The sequence below is a fragment of the Sesamum indicum genome, linkage group LG10, assembly GCF_000512975.1.
Source record: "Sesamum indicum cultivar Zhongzhi No. 13 linkage group LG10, S_indicum_v1.0, whole genome shotgun sequence".
NCBI classification, from domain to species: Eukaryota; Viridiplantae; Streptophyta; class Magnoliopsida; order Lamiales; family Pedaliaceae; genus Sesamum; species Sesamum indicum.
The window spans coordinates 2,113,262-2,128,072 of NC_026154.1; the positions used below are offsets into that span (position 1 = coordinate 2,113,262).

The 14,811-nt window shown below is 38.7% G+C and overlaps 4 protein-coding genes and 1 long non-coding RNA gene across 5 annotated transcripts in view; 1 reads left to right on the forward strand and 4 right to left on the reverse strand.

Annotated features, from left to right (window-relative positions):
• Window positions 1-291, reverse strand: part of LOC105171656 (syntaxin-related protein KNOLLE) — a 1,689-nt gene extending 1,398 nt beyond the window's left edge. The window contains exon 1 of the mRNA XM_011092850.2: window positions 3-291. Within this exon, the coding sequence (XP_011091152.1) occupies window positions 3-116 (114 nt within the window). The 5' untranslated portion in view covers window positions 117-291. The remainder of the gene's footprint in view (window positions 1-2) is intronic.
• LOC105171659 (receptor protein kinase CLAVATA1) lies at window positions 1,191-4,406 on the reverse strand. Its single transcript, XM_011092852.2, has 3 exons — window positions 3,210-4,406; window positions 2,552-2,727; window positions 1,191-2,216 (listed from the first exon to the last, which is right to left on the reverse strand). The coding sequence occupies exons 1-3, from the start codon at window positions 4,387-4,389 to the stop codon at window positions 1,191-1,193; spliced, it is 2,382 nt and encodes a 793-aa protein (XP_011091154.2). The 5' UTR covers window positions 4,390-4,406.
• On the reverse strand, window positions 4,556-6,184 carry LOC105171660 (pentatricopeptide repeat-containing protein At4g18975, chloroplastic). The gene is made up of 2 exons (XM_011092853.2): window positions 5,955-6,184; window positions 4,556-5,524 (listed from the first exon to the last, which is right to left on the reverse strand). The coding sequence occupies exon 2, from the start codon at window positions 5,479-5,481 to the stop codon at window positions 4,648-4,650; it is 834 nt and encodes a 277-aa protein (XP_011091155.1). The 5' UTR covers window positions 5,482-5,524; window positions 5,955-6,184; the 3' UTR covers window positions 4,556-4,647.
• Window positions 6,281-6,902, forward strand: LOC110012703. Its single transcript, XR_002287909.1, has 2 exons — window positions 6,281-6,330; window positions 6,610-6,902. It is a non-coding gene; the product is annotated as an uncharacterized LOC110012703 (long non-coding RNA).
• On the reverse strand, window positions 7,394-14,399 carry LOC105171661 (CWF19-like protein 2). Its single transcript, XM_011092854.2, has 11 exons — window positions 14,285-14,399; window positions 13,620-13,725; window positions 12,833-13,313; window positions 12,601-12,749; window positions 11,587-11,790; window positions 11,342-11,506; window positions 10,629-11,018; window positions 10,017-10,096; window positions 9,550-9,913; window positions 8,814-9,026; window positions 7,394-8,206 (listed from the first exon to the last, which is right to left on the reverse strand). Exons 2-11 carry the CDS (start codon window positions 13,662-13,664, stop codon window positions 7,877-7,879), a joined length of 2,421 nt encoding a protein of 806 aa, XP_011091156.1. The 5' UTR covers window positions 13,665-13,725; window positions 14,285-14,399; the 3' UTR covers window positions 7,394-7,876.

A 14,811-nucleotide genomic window follows, 5' to 3' on the forward strand; every position in this document is an offset into this window, starting at 1 on the left:
TTGTTGTCTATCTGGGTCATTCCCAGTTCGAGGTCCGGACCTGCCTCGAGATCTTTCATGGCTTCTTTCTTCAGATCGACATAGCTTGTGAAAGACTTTGTCATTAAATCATTCATCTTGATTTGCTTGCCTTTAGATCGTTGTGGTGTGTCTGTGTGTGTGTGTGTGTGTGTGAGAGAGAGAGAGAGAGAGAGAGAGAGAGACAGAGAGAGAGAGAGAGAGAGAGAGAGAGATGAAAATGGTGAAGTTTGGATATGGGACTAGAAATGATTAGCAGAACGAGACTGCAATGAGGAGAAATATATGCGAAGAAAGAACTAACGGGCATTTCTAGATACGTAGATTTAATTTGATAGCCGTTACAGTTCACTCAACGGCTAGTTTTTGTGTCACAATAATGTTTCTTGGACACGTGGTACAACGTAAGCTGCCCATCACCCAATACCAAGAAAAGCTTCTTACACGCTCCTTTTTCTCTTTTTGCTGGCTAGATTTTTATTTAACAATTCGTATCAAAATTAAATTTAATCAAATTAAATTAATTACATAATAAGTGAAAAAATTATATTTTTAATTTCAGATGATAGAAGATGTTGCACTTTTACTTTAACAATTTACGAATATAATACATTTGGTACATAGGATAAAAAATTGTAGTATTTGGGACAAATAATGATATGAGCATTTATTTTATAAAATTAAATGTGCCACATAACTTTTGATCTTCTGCGACCAAATATGTTGAGCTCATACGCTATGGGATCAAAAGTGCAACATCCTCTATCGTGTGGGACTAAAAGTGTAATTTTTCTATAATAAGTATAATAAATTTGTAATTATATTTTTACTAGATTGCAGACTAATAGCAAGTATATTTATCGTATAATTAATTTTGGTGTGGACAAATATAGTCAGTGCTAGAAGTTTGAGCTTTTATCTTCTTCCATATAATAATAAGATCTGATCCTGCATAATTATCAAAAGAAAAAAAAATCTGATCTTGCCTAAATCCCAAGACTGCAAGTTATAAAAAACACAAGCAAGTTATCTTTGCTGGTTGAACTTCCATACACTTCCCTGGTCCAAGAAAACATAGTAAATCAACCTAAAGATCTTTTATTTCGAGATATCATCTCATCATTAATCCACATAGCAAGCTAAAATAGAAACTTCTGTTCAAATCAAAAGGGTCATTTGCAATCTGGCAACGGTGCACCACACAGGCACTTGTTGTGGAAATACGAAGTGTAGTCCAATGCCTGCAACCTCCCACCCACCGGAATCCGACCGCAGAGCCTGTTATAACTCACATTCAAAAAAAGAGAATCCAATTTAGCCAACCCCTCCGGCAAGCTACCGGTGATCCTGTTATGGTTCAAGTCCAGTGTACTTAAGCTGTCCGGAAACTCCACATTTGACAGATCGAACTGCAGCATATTCCTAGAGAAGTCAGCTATCTGTATAGTCTTGTTCTTTCCAAACAAAAATGATATGTCACCTTCAAGTCGATTGCGTTGCAGTTCGATCCAAGTGAAGTTCAAGCCACCCAAGGCTCTCGGGACTGTACCCGAGAGCTGGTTGTGAGAGAGGTACAAATACTGAAGACTTGGGGTCAAATCCCCGAACGATTCAGGAATGCTCCCAGTGAGTTTGTTCCTGTCTAACCTCAGCCCACCGAGATTTCTGAGTTGGGCAAGTGAGGGTGGGATTGAGCCACTGAAGTTGTTGAATGACAAGTCTAGAAAAGTGAGGTTTTTAAGCTCACCAAGGAATGAAGGGATAGGACCAGATATGTTGGTCCAGCTGATTGTGAGCATCTTGAGACGAGTGAGCCTGGCGAGGGCAGGTGGAATTGTGCCAGTAAAATTGGTGATTTTGTGAAAGGTTAGAGACTCTAAGTATGGGAGCTCAGCCACAGCTTCTGGGATTTGGCCTGAAACGTTGGCAGCAAAAAGGTGGAGGTTGTTGATGCGGTTGGTCTTGCGGTCGCACTCCACCACATACCAGTAGCAGCAGTCTGTGTCCGGATTCCATGAGGCCAAGTGGTAGGGGTTGTTCAAGGCTTCTTTGATCTTCAGAAGAACCTTTTTGTCATCAGGATTGCACCTCACTGAGTGAGAGTAGAAAGGTTGAGATAGAAAGGTAAGCAGAGAGAGAATGCAGAGAAGTGCAGTCTTCATGCTGGTTATCTTGTCTGAAGAATTCGGAAAAGTGATCTACTGAAGTTGTTTAAGTAATAACATAGTCAAACACAATCCATATACAAAGAGCATTTGTAGTGAATAGTGGGGGAGGAAGACTACTTAGAATTGGCATCTGACAACTGGAATATTGAATGCAAATGCGCGCATCATGTGAAAATGGGGATCTTCATGCGGCTGATCTTATCTTCAATATTCAACTAATGGACCTAAAATAGGAAGTCCACTCTAGCACACATGGGACTTTAAAAAAAAATATGAAAAGATGATGCCATGTTTCCTGGCTGCTGGTTTCCATACACTACAATGGACATTGTGTACTGGTCCTACAACAGCAGCAGAGCTAGCACCAAGCTAAAAGTAGAAAGGGTCCCCCGCTTGTTAAATGTATTTTTCATATGTGCAAGCAATTCTAGGCAGATAAAACTAGGAGCAGAACAAAGAGAGAGTGGCAAAATGCAAAGAGAAATGGCGACTAAAACGAAAATCTCAAGTCCGTGAGGACCTGGGTTTGCTTGTCTTGTGCCTGAAAGTATTGAACTCAATCGATAAGCAAAGAATGGCTGGCAGATAAACACAATGCGGACAACGTAAGATGTTAGTATGGTCAAGTTTAATGGAAGTTTTGTTCTCTTTCTCCAGATCATTTGCGCTTCTTGTGAGTTGTGCCTTTTACTTGGGAGTGTTCAGTTTTTGCAAGCTTTCTGATAGATTAATTTTCCTCAAAGAGTTCCGGTAAACAGGATGCCATCTTGCCCCAGTTTTGTCAATGTTTCTTTTCTTTCATTATCATTCATTACCTATGGTTATCCGCTTGCAAAATATACTGATGTTTCATGCGTCGTAACTTACAGTTTTGTCTCTTGAATTGAATAAGTACGATAAAGATCAAAATTTTAGCTCTATAAATAGTCAGACGGAATGCAAGCCACAATCGCATGCTTATATCTAATCTCTAGAGCACTTACTCTTTAATAAAGCTGTTATTGATTCTGAAGAATCATTTGCAATCAGGTAACGGGGCACCACATAGGCACCTGTTGTGAAAATAAGAAGTATAATCAAAGCTCTGCAGCTCTCCACCCGCTGGAATTTCACCACAAAGCCTGTTGTAACTCACATTCAAGTACTGGAGATTCAACTTCACCAACCCCTCTGGCAGACTTCCAGTTATTCTGTTGTGGTTTAAGTCCAGTGATGTCAAGCTGTCGGGGAACTCCACCTTTGAAAGATCAAACTCAAGCATGTTCCTTGAAAAATCTGCTATCTGTATAGTCTTGTTGGTGCCAAACAAGGAGACGTCTCCTTGAAGCTTGTTATGCGAAAAGTCAAGTTCAGTGAAGTTTAAGTCACCTAGGGATCTTGGAACTTCGCCTGTTAGCTGGTTGTGGGAGAGGTAAAGATCTGGGACTTGTCCAGTGAATCTCCCGAGCGACTCAGGGATGTTCCCTGTGAGACTGTTGCGGTCTAAATGGAGAGCTCCTAGGTTTTGGAACTCAGAAAGCGAAGAAGGGATTGAACCAGTGAAGTTATTGAATGATAAGTCGAGAAAAGTCAGGTTTTTGAGTTGGCTAAGGAATGGAGGGACATGTCCTGACAGATGGTTCCAGCTCACGTCAAGGAATTTGAGGTTAGTGAGCTTGGTAATGGATGGTGGGATTGACCCTGTAAGATTCAGTTTATGAAACCTTAGAAGTTCAAGATATGGGAGCTCAGAGACAGCAGCTGGAATCTGGCCGGATACGTTGGAGGCAAAGAGATGGAGCTGAACAATGCGGTGTGTTATGCGGTTGCATTCTACCACGTACCATTCGCAGCAATCGGTCTTGGGATCCCATGAGGCCAACGCGTACGGGTTGTTGAGGGCTTTCTTGATTTTAAGGAGGGCTTTCTTGTCATCTGGATGGCATTTCTCTGAAAAAGAAGGGAGCAGTAGAGAGAGAAAGAAGAGAACAGAGAGCAGAATTATGAAAAGGTTTGAGGTTGGCATGTTGGGGCAGGGATGGAGGACACTTGAAGTTTGAGTAGTTTTATAGCATTGTGTACACCAAACTCCAAAGTCCAAACTTTGACTAATGAACATCACAATTATGAGAAGGTTGGCATGTTGGGCAGAGATGAAGGATAAATGAAGTTCCAGTTTTACAGCATTGTGTGGTCCAAACTTTAAACTTTGACCAATGAACATTATGCGAGTCAAAGCAAAACCACGTACCTGGTTTGCAATAAATACAAGCCAGTCAGGCTACATTTGGGTTCCCATGAGAGTATTAGTGCATGAAACTAGCCACCTAGATGAGAACCTAATTATCAAGCACAAGAAAGATAGAGGAGGTTATCCAGAAAAAAGTACAGGCCGTTAATACTTATGTAATTAATGATTTAAGGAGGGTGACCAACAACAGTTGTAATTACAAAATGGATAATGAGACCCAACTCACACATTCTAGCTTGGTTTTCTTTTCTTTGGGGAACGACTACGGCTGATCTTCTTAGCTTTTTCGTTAGACGACTCAACAAACAGATCCTTGTACTTCTCCAGTATTCTTTCCTTCTCTTCAGGTAAGCCCAGCAGCTCATATGCATCAGCTACTTTCTGCACTATGGATTTCTCTGGGGGTTTGCGGTCAAAAGCTTCCAAGCCCTTGAACAGCTTCACAAGATCATCTAGCATGTTATTTCTATAATATACTGAGATCATAAGCTTGCATAGTTTCCATGGGACTGAATGTAAATCAAAAGCAAGTTTTTTCTTCCAAATCTCCTGTGCTTCTTCTACCCTATGGTCCATATCCAGAGCCTGAATCAGCTGGCCATATGTTCCCCTCGTGGTGCCCTGTCCTTTGCTCAGCATCCATTTAATAACCTGGATTATTCTATGCCACTGTTGCTCTTTCTCAAGAGCAACTAACACCTGCTTCAAAGCCCCAATGGGGAAGTTCCGTTCCCACGCAACCCAAGCATCGAGAGTACTGTATACAGCTTCTTTACTATCTTGCAGATCCATAAGTGTGCTCACAAGAAAGCTGATCTTATCCTTTCTTGAAACATTTTCTCCTATTTGGCGTTGGGTCACAGTTCCGAAATCTTTAATCTGAATCTGAGTCGTGGAATTGTTAACAGTCCTATGGTTTGGGAATTCCATCTTATCTTCCTTGCTCCATTGATAACTATTTGAGTGCAGCACTGTACTGTAACTTGAAGACAGAGGCAGAGCTGTTTCTACCTTGAGTCGGTTAACCTGTCGGGCCAGTTTTGTTATAGATGCTGTTCTTGACATTGTGTTGGTTTTTGTACTCACTCTGAATACAACTGCTGAGTTACTGCAAAATAAAAAATGCAAGTTAACAACCACCTGCAAAACTGTCCGGTAAAACACCAAAGTTTCCAATAACAATAAAGCTTCAACACTTAAAGACAGGCCCATCATGATGATGATGTAATTTCATCACAGCAATTCTCAACAACCCGAAGCCAATCGACTCAGGCATTTCTTCAAACAGGTAAGAAGCATACAGAACAAAGTATGAAAAACCCACATGGAATTAGCATCCGGTGCATAAAAATCATTTCCATTTCAATCAAACAAAACCATCTCATGCAATAAGCAGGAAATCAGTGTTCCCCAACAGACATGGCAAGAAAACAAGTAGGTGCAGCTAAGAACACAAAGACTGACAACCAATCAGAAAAGAACACAGTTTCTTTTAACATATAAGGAGGGACAATGAGCTTTGAAGAATCTCATCTCACCTCTTTCAACCGTCCCTTGGATATACGGTTTCTCGTTCTCCTCCACCTGAATCCCACAATCTCAGTACCTACACAGGGAAAAAGAAAACAAAGAAGCGCGGCAACCACAATAGGAGTAAAGTTTTGGGTTTAATTTCATGTGGGTTTGGGTTATTGGGCTGTGCTATGTTATATACACAGAAAAACAAAAGCCCATTTGTACGGATTTGCCTATATAATAGGTCGCTGGCCACCCAATTTTAGCTAAAAACCTGTCGGCAGCATTTAGCCCTAGCTCTGCACTTTGCCATTTCCATTGACGGCGGTGGTGGTGGTGGTGGTGGTGGCGGCGGACCCTTTTCATTCTGTTATACAGAGAAACGGCGGTTGAGAAGGGGTTCGTCCTTTTCCTCCTTCGTCTCGACCGCCTTTCTTTGTATAACGAGATGGAAACGCGTCATTTTTTCTTTATCAACACGAATGAAGGGATCCTGGCTTTCTTCCTTACATATTTTTTTCCATTGAATCTTGGCAATAGAGATCTGTTGAATTGCATTTTGTGGGCGGCTGTGTTTTTATCTTTGTGCATATTCGGTTCAATTTTCGGGTCTTGAACTTTTCAAATGGATTATGCATGTATTGTATTCTATTGTCTCATAATGGTGATTTCATGCAGGTTCAGAGGTAGATGCTCTGTGTTTTTGTCATCTCCAAAAAGTACGAAGCAAAGTGTAACAAAAGATGATGGGAGACAAAAGGCATTTCGGATCCTTTGAGATTTTTCCCTTTTGTACTTGTTCTGAAAAAAGTGGCAGAACTCTTCTGTAATTTATAGCACTGAGTTCTTGGATTTAATGTTTTTTGTGTTGTACGAATAAGTTTTGATGATGGGTACAATTGATTTTGTATACTTTTGTATAAAATGCATACATCTCCAGCTGTTCCTCATACCCTGTTGCTCGTTTTGGTTAGATTTGTTTTTCACCCTTTTACCGAAAAACTGTACTTTTTGTCCATCCGATTGAGGGTGGTTTACTACTTCTAATATCTCAGTCTACGAACTTAATATATTTGGTCTCATAATATAAAAAGTTGTATTTTTGTGTTTATAGAAAATTTCGAAACATTTGATTCCATAACATAAAAACTTGTAGCATTTTTCCACCTCAAATACTATAATCTTTTAGCCTATGGAACCAATATGCTAAATCATTAAACTGTGAGACCATAAATACAACACTATCTATCGTGAGCAACTTAAAATACAATTTCACCTAATGCAGTTGTTTCTTGTGTCTAACGTATTGAACCACCACTTTTTGGATCTCCGCTCAGTCATTCCCAGTGCGGATACAGTGGTTCCATCAGTATTGGAGTTTTAGCGCAGTTGAACTGAAATTTTGGCTTCTTAAAACAGACAACCAAGACAAACTCGCACCAAAATTGTGATTGCAGGCTGGTATCATAAAAATTAAAAAGATTCGTCGAAGAATGGATTTGTCCACATGACTATTATTGACAACATCAAAAAGAAAAAAAGGAACAAAATTTCTCTATTTTTTTCAGCAACATATAGACAGTACTGATCTACAGCGTAGTAGCTCAGATGCAAGCCTGTAGCTGCAGCATTACACGACTTATCTAGCAAAAGAACCAGCAGAAGCTCTGACCTACATGAGATTCTTGAATGGCAAACCCCATACATTGGACTTGAAAGTGCGTAAGTGATGAGCACCACCCATACATCCCCATAATCCACCATCCACCAGTCGTTCCATTGGGTCATACTCAATCCAAAGGCGATAAACAGACAACTAATGTCCATTCAAGTTACCTTTCTTCTCAGTTAACTTCACTCGGCCACACCAATAAGGTGGCACAAGACTGGAAACTTGATAACAAAAACACAACTTTAAAAGTGTTTACACTTTCTGAACAATAAATTAGTCCAGCTGCTTTGTCCAATCAAAAGGTTCCCAATCCCGTGCAAAACTGGCAACTGCTTGCTTTTGTATATCTACAGGCTCATTCCTCCGACGTCGGTGCATGTCCTCAGCCGGCAGACGGAGCATACCTCTTACTACGTTGAGGCCAAAGCTGCTTTTAAATTCTTTTTCATCATCTATCACGTGAACAAATCCCTTGTCCAGTCCAAATTCAACATGGAAATATGGGAAATTCTTGGGGATAGAACTTCGGAGGCCCTTTTCACTTGTGTCAATGAGCTTCTTAGCATTGTGCTGACTCCATTCATCTTCAGCTTCATCAATTGCCTGCAGCAGGTATACGTTTAGAGAAATAGAAAATTTCTATGAGCTTGCACCTGTAAGCTTAGGTTGAACTAACAAAGAACTTCAAAATTAATTAATAATAGTGTAAAAATTACCCATAACAATATGGATGGAATCAATAAGATGCAAAGAAAATTAGAATATGCAAGATTGAGGCTTCATTTCGGTTGCACATTCTGAATTAATAAAATAGACGGGCTTGCTATTAATTAGGCAGCAACTCTGATTGCAGACAATTGTGGTAACAAGCTATTCTATCTCAAAAGAGGTTAAAGATTTATGAACTCCAGGACATCTTATAGTGGTTCTTGGGATAGATAACTAAGCAGAGAGTAGGTACTCTCTTACAGAGCACATAGTCTATTCAGACACATTTATGTGACTAAACACATTTGAGAGACCGATGTAAAGGCCAACTTCACCAACATCTGATCTTCTGTAATCCGTGATGCAGATAAATTTTAGAAAAATACAAAATGTGAAAGATCCGAGAGCAGACAAAATGTTCCTGTCTCCTCTCTGGATAAACACTCCAGCAGATTATTACCAGGAAACTCATGCCGACGAAAGCTCATATCAGATGACTAACCTTCTTGAAGTATACAGGTGCCTGCTTTGCAACATCTTGGGGCAAAGGAATGCACTCAACCAAACAGTGGCGCTTCTGTTGTGCCAGTCCCATCACAGTCTCAAGGAACAGTACGTCCTTCTCCTGCTTCGCAAACATCATTATCAAGCATTTCTTGAAGTTTCGAATTTCATTCCACACGTTATCATCAACAGTTCTCGTGGAAGATTCATGCTGTTGGGCCGAAAGGTTGCAAAAAAAAGTTAATTGACTACTAAAAGAGCAAGTCCTGAAGAGCAGCACAGAACTTTAATAATCTACATATTAATGCTTTCTGACAAAATAATAGTTTATGCGACTGTCTTGCTGCTCAGAGAGAATAGTATGCTAGCCAAACAACGACACTACCAGGAAAAATAGCAGAACACCACAGATGTGAGTTATGCGCTACACAGTACTGCAATTGACATAGCATTCAAATTTTGAGGTAGCATAATTCACATTCTCTGGCACTATCTGGAAGTGGATAGTTTAAGCATTATCTGAAATAGAACATAATTGACTTTTTGATGGGATGAAACAAGATTTTCAGAGTGAAGTCAAGAAATGCAAAAGGAAATGGGAAAAAAAAAAGAGTCACAAGCTTAAGAAAAATAGAAAAGGTTTCCAGAAAATACAAGACTCTATCTGTGAAAATCAGTTAGATTTAATAAAATAGTCTTCTGATAAGAAAGAGAAAAAGGTATCGCAAGGTCACCTGCAATGTTAAGATGGCACAATGACCCGGGACAACAGGTTGTTGTTGAGGTAGTGACAAGTAAGTAAAGTTCGCAATAGCAACAACTAGATGCTTGGGTCTATTTGGATTTTCAAAGCAAAATTGGCAGCGGTCCTGCTGAGTCAAGAATCGGTTTGCAGAATGAGTTATCTCAGATGCTTTATGATTGCCAGCCCCTCCTTTCTTTCGAGTCTTCCTCCTTGGACCATCATCATAATCATATTCTTCATCCGCCTGATTAGATATGCTGTATCGATGATTATGCATGATCTTTTGAGCTAGATGCAAATCTGCATCATCCTCCTTCTTCTTTTGCCTTGCAGATACGTCTTGCATAATAATCCTAAATAGAACACATAACCAAATAGAGTGAGATAAAAGGCATATTCGAAGGACCAAACACAATCATGAAAATAGTACAAATTCGGGGTAACATGCAAAAGAACCTGCTTGTGGTCCCATCAATTCTCTGTCTACTTGATTCATTGCTAATATTCTGCTTCTCTTTCATATTCTCAACTTCTTTCTGAGAAACGAAGGGGAAAAAACAAGATCAGATCACAGAAACGAGGGGGTGGGGTGGGGGATTTCTTCTAATCATTGATATGAAGCAGAGACAAGAAGTGAGATCAGACCTAATAGTGACCATAATCATACTGGTTACGGTGTAGTCATTATCATCACAAGTGCTTAGTGCATGCAAGAAACTATATGCTAAAGAGTTCTAAAAAACTTAAGAAATAAAGGACTCGTTGATCATACAAAAGCAAAGAAATCTACAACGCCATCAATATATTGAGAGCTAAATAAAAATTGAAAGCAACATCAAGACTTTTACATGAACCTTTACCCAACACAACATTTCACATCCAAAATAAGAATTCTCAAATCTGATGAAGACAACAGAAGCATGTCGATGCACATATTCAAGGTATATGAAGACAGAAAATGTCAAACACTTCTATTCCTTTAGGTACTCTTTCAGGGGTAAAGCATAAATAGGATTCTATGAAAAAAAAAACATGAGAAGAAAACATGCAATGAAAATAATCTCCTACCAACACTTTCTCTGCTTCCTCATGCTTTCCTTTCATACGGAGTTGCAAGGCCTTGGCAGCCAATTGATTTGCACTCATGTCTGGCTTAACTGTTCCAGCATCATCTTTGGTTTCTCCGTGCACAATTCCATCTGAAGTTGGACCACCTCTTCCTTCAAAATTCAAGGAATTGCTGGGATCACCCGTCTTCTGATGCATAAATGCGTCCATGAATCTTCCATCATTGGAAAACTTATTTAAACTGGACAAGGCAGCAGAGACAAGAGCAGTATCCTCAGTTGACAACTTTTTACTTCCCCGCTTCCCCCAAGACAAAGAATCATCAACTTTCGGCACTCTCATTTTAGGATGCCTAGGCTGAAAATCCTTCACGCTTTTCTGATCAAAATCCTGATATAAATGAAACACAACAAGTCAACATAGACACTACCTTCTTATTTCTTGCTCAAACAAAAACATTGTTACTTTAACTTCAGCACATGAAAACTAAATCAACTCAATCTCAGGATGATAAGGAAATCTATTATCATTATTAATTCATGAATCTGTCAATCATGTGAACACCCTAAGCTACACCAAAAGAAAGAAAACAAATTGTAATTTTATAGCCTAGAATTTCAATACTTGGAAGTCGATTGAAAGGGATATCATTGTTCGTAACACAGAAATGTAAAACTGATTCAATGATGCAGTGACATATGGTGAACCATTACCTTCTTACTCTGATCATTTTCTTCATCTATATTTGTCTTTTCTTCATTAAATAGTCCCTTCCTCCTATGTTTTATGGCTTGAAGATGGGCATGAGTTGGCGCAACACTATGAGAAGCCACAGAAGCTGCAAAATGACCCATGGAACCCCAGCGCTCTTCAACCACCTGTTGAAGAAACTATTGCATCATCCATTGCTACATAATAGTTGAATAAACAACTAAAGCACAAAGTTATTCATACAAACCTCTTGAAGTTTCCGTCCCTCACGCGCTGCTTGTTCTTGGGCTCTTTTCAAAGCTTTAAGCCTCCAGCTGGCGCCTCCATCACCAATAACAGCAGTAGATAGGATTGGTTTGCCCCCAGTCTCCACTCCATCTGAATCTTCTGGATAACCACTCCCATTATTTTTAAGATATGGATTTAGTTCCCTAGGATTATCCTTCTTTATCTTGTGAGCAAAAAACACAAGTTAGAAAGTAAAGAATTAATAAGCCAGAAAGCCAAAATGCTGTAAGGCATTCAGAGGAACTTCATAAAGGCTCCAGAATAAATGAACATGATTCTGAAGTTCTAATTCTTAATTTTTTACTTTTTTTTTTAAAAAAAAAAAAAGGAGAGATCCATTCTTGGCAACAGGAAACAATTACAAATGATCAACTATATATTAACATAGGAAAAGTTTGCATTCCAGCATTTGAAGGATGTTAAAGGAGTATTCTTTCTAGCACAAACAAAACAATGTCACTAAACAAAACCAAGCATTTAAGCTTAGTTGGCTCAAATTCAAATTGATCTAAGAAGCTTATGATGTCAGACCAGAAAACTATAATCATTTACTGGCACAGAAACAAGAACAAAAACAGAAACCCTAAATGATTTCCAATGCACCTTTTTTAACCTATCTATACAGCCACAATTACACTGGTTCCAGCATCAACCCCTTTGCAGCTTTTGTTCAGAATAAACCCAGGGTCTGTGTAGACGTAAGACTTTTACTTTTGCTCTTTTATAGAGGGAGGGTAATCAACATTTTTAAGCATAAATGACAAGAAATAATGAGCACGGACACCTGGCATGTAAGCCTGGTAACTCACCCTTACTATTAGAGGTAGCTCTTGACCTTGAAAACCATTAGACAAACTGAAAAATAGAAATGCTTCATCTATGCATTTCTTTGTCAACCCCCCTCCCCCCAACACACACACACAAAAACAAAAGAAAACAGTAAGAGAGAGAGAGAGAAGGTTTGGGAGTTTACCTCTTCTTCTGGAGCTGCCTCAGGCTCATTATGAAAAGATTTATTAGAAGCCTTCTCTGTATTGTCTTTCGGTCGAAGCATCCATTCCAACCCCATTTCTTTCCTCACAATGCTACTGGAGTTTTGTGATTGAGATCCTCTATTATCATCTGATTTAACATGTGAAATCATGGTGAGGAATAATCATGAAATTTAAGAAAGATAGACAAGCGTAAATTTTATCAATGCATACCAATCAAGTCATTTTCCATATGGTCACTCTTTTTGCCCCATTTCTCATCATCTTTCCATCTACTCATCCCACCCTTATCGTGACTCCCTTCTTCACAGTTATCTTCTCTCTCAGAACAACTCAACGATTCATCTTCAGATGAATAATTTTTTCTTCTACGACTAGCTCTCTTCTTTGACCGACTTTTCCGTTCACTGTCTGAGCTATCATCACGCCTTTTCTTTTTCCCTTTCCGCCTCCTATGTTTCTTCCGATGATGCTCCTGATCACTTTCGCTACCACTTTTTTCGGAAGACAAAGACAAATCCTCTTCTGAATCATACCACTTCTTTTTCTTTCTAGACCCACTTTTTATTCTTTCAAGGCCTTCATCATCAGAACTACTATAATGGGAATGCCTCTTCTTTCTCTCCGATTTTTCCTTCCTATGCCCTGATTTTTTTCTCTCATTCCTTGAAGCGCTGAATGTGTCATCTTTTTCCTTAAAAACAACATCATTAACAAGCATAAGAATGTAGCAAAAGAAAATTCTGATAACAAGCTAATGACTGGAAAGCAAAAACAAGCACTTAAAAAAAATGCCATACCCTGAACTTGCAAAAGACATGATTCGGAATTTGGGTTATAAAGTCTTATCTATGTTACCCATGCACAAGGTAGCAAAGTCACAAGAGCATTCTAACAATGTTAAAGGAGGGGCACAAAACATATGAACCAAAAGCTAAATAACCTAACAAAAAGCAATTCTCCGATACTTCAGCACACTACAGGAAGGAGTGAGACTTACTTTATCAATTTGATCCCGTGGTATGAACTTCAGTCCTGAAAGCATAGTTTCTTTCCGCAAGTCACAATATTTACAGAGGTCGTACAGCAATGAATCAAGTAATTTCCTGATATTTAACAAAACCAATCAAAAATAGGATACGTGAGGTTACCAACACGGGGCAGAAGCTTGGGTATGAATTATACTTAATTAGACCCGTTCACGTAATTTCAAATACATAATTAACCGGAAATTTCAAGCCGAAAAAATGGGATATTGAAGTCTGCCGGAGGAATAAGTTGCAACATTTAGGGCGGAATTGCTCTTTTCATACCGAAGCGTGAGGGAGTCAAATTCAGTCCTTGCTTTACAAGGTCAAAACATTGAGTCCCACAATGCTAAAGAGTTAGTAATTTTCTCCTTTTCAAACCCTCCTATATAACATCACTGGTTCCTCTTAAATCTCATTCATAGACGTTTATACGCGTAAATAAGCATACAGAAGCAGAGGAAATCCATGTTCTGCAAAGGAACTTCCACTAAATTTCATTCTCAGCCACAGGCCTAGAATATCAAAGTACTAACGACAAAACCCTAATATGAGAAATCCGCACATAACTCTGCAAAATAGCCTAAACCTTAATTAAGCCCTAATTTCACAATGTCCCAGTCAGAAAACTGCTAACCTGTAATCAGAAACGCTCTTCAGCAGACACAGCCGAACGACGATTGAGAAACAGCGGCGTGGAAATTCCAGCTGAAGCCTGATGGAATCCTTATTATTCTTATGAGAAAAACTGGGGTCGCTCTTTATATAATATATATATATATATATATATATGCTTGCTATTTTTTCATTTATTGATTTAATTTTTGAATGCTTGGGAGATTTTTTATTGTTTTTTATCTAATTGTTAATTAAATAATAATAGCTGACATTAACATTTACTAAATAAAATAAATATATATTTATATAATAAAACATATATAATTTTACATACCTGATTTTTCTGTCTAAAAAGTTCATATCCAATTAATTATATACCAACCACATGAGTATTAATGATTATAAAGCGCACTTCTCAGTTTTGAACGACCATCACCAAATCTAAAATTACGATACAAGTAAAATTTTTATTTTCTTTTTGCAAGTTTTCAATAACTTAGTATTCGGTGGGTAATTTTTTTGAATGATCAAATTATATTCGAACCA

Coding starts and splice junctions, on each gene's coding strand:
- LOC105171659 (XM_011092852.2), bottom strand. CDS start 4,389: ATGTTCATTGGTCAAAGTTTAAAGTTTGGACCACACAATGCTGTAAAA. Junction 2,728..3,209: donor TGGTGCCCCGTTACCTGATT/GCAAATGATTCT, acceptor CAATACTTTCAG/GCACAAGACAAGCAAACCCA. Junction 2,217..2,551: donor CCCTTTCTACTTTTAGCTTG/GTGCTAGCTCTG, acceptor CAACTTCAGTAG/ATCACTTTTCCGAATTCTTC.
- LOC105171660 (XM_011092853.2), bottom strand. CDS start 5,481: ATGTCAAGAACAGCATCTATAACAAAACTGGCCCGACAGGTTAACCGA.
- LOC105171661 (XM_011092854.2), bottom strand. CDS start 13,664: ATGCTTTCAGGACTGAAGTTCATACCACGGGATCAAATTGATAAA. Junction 13,314..13,619: donor CACGGGATCAAATTGATAAA/GTAAGTCTCACT, acceptor GTTGTTTTTAAG/GAAAAAGATGACACATTCAG. Junction 11,019..11,341: donor AAAATGATCAGAGTAAGAAG/GTAATGGTTCAC, acceptor CATTTATATCAG/GATTTTGATCAGAAAAGCGT.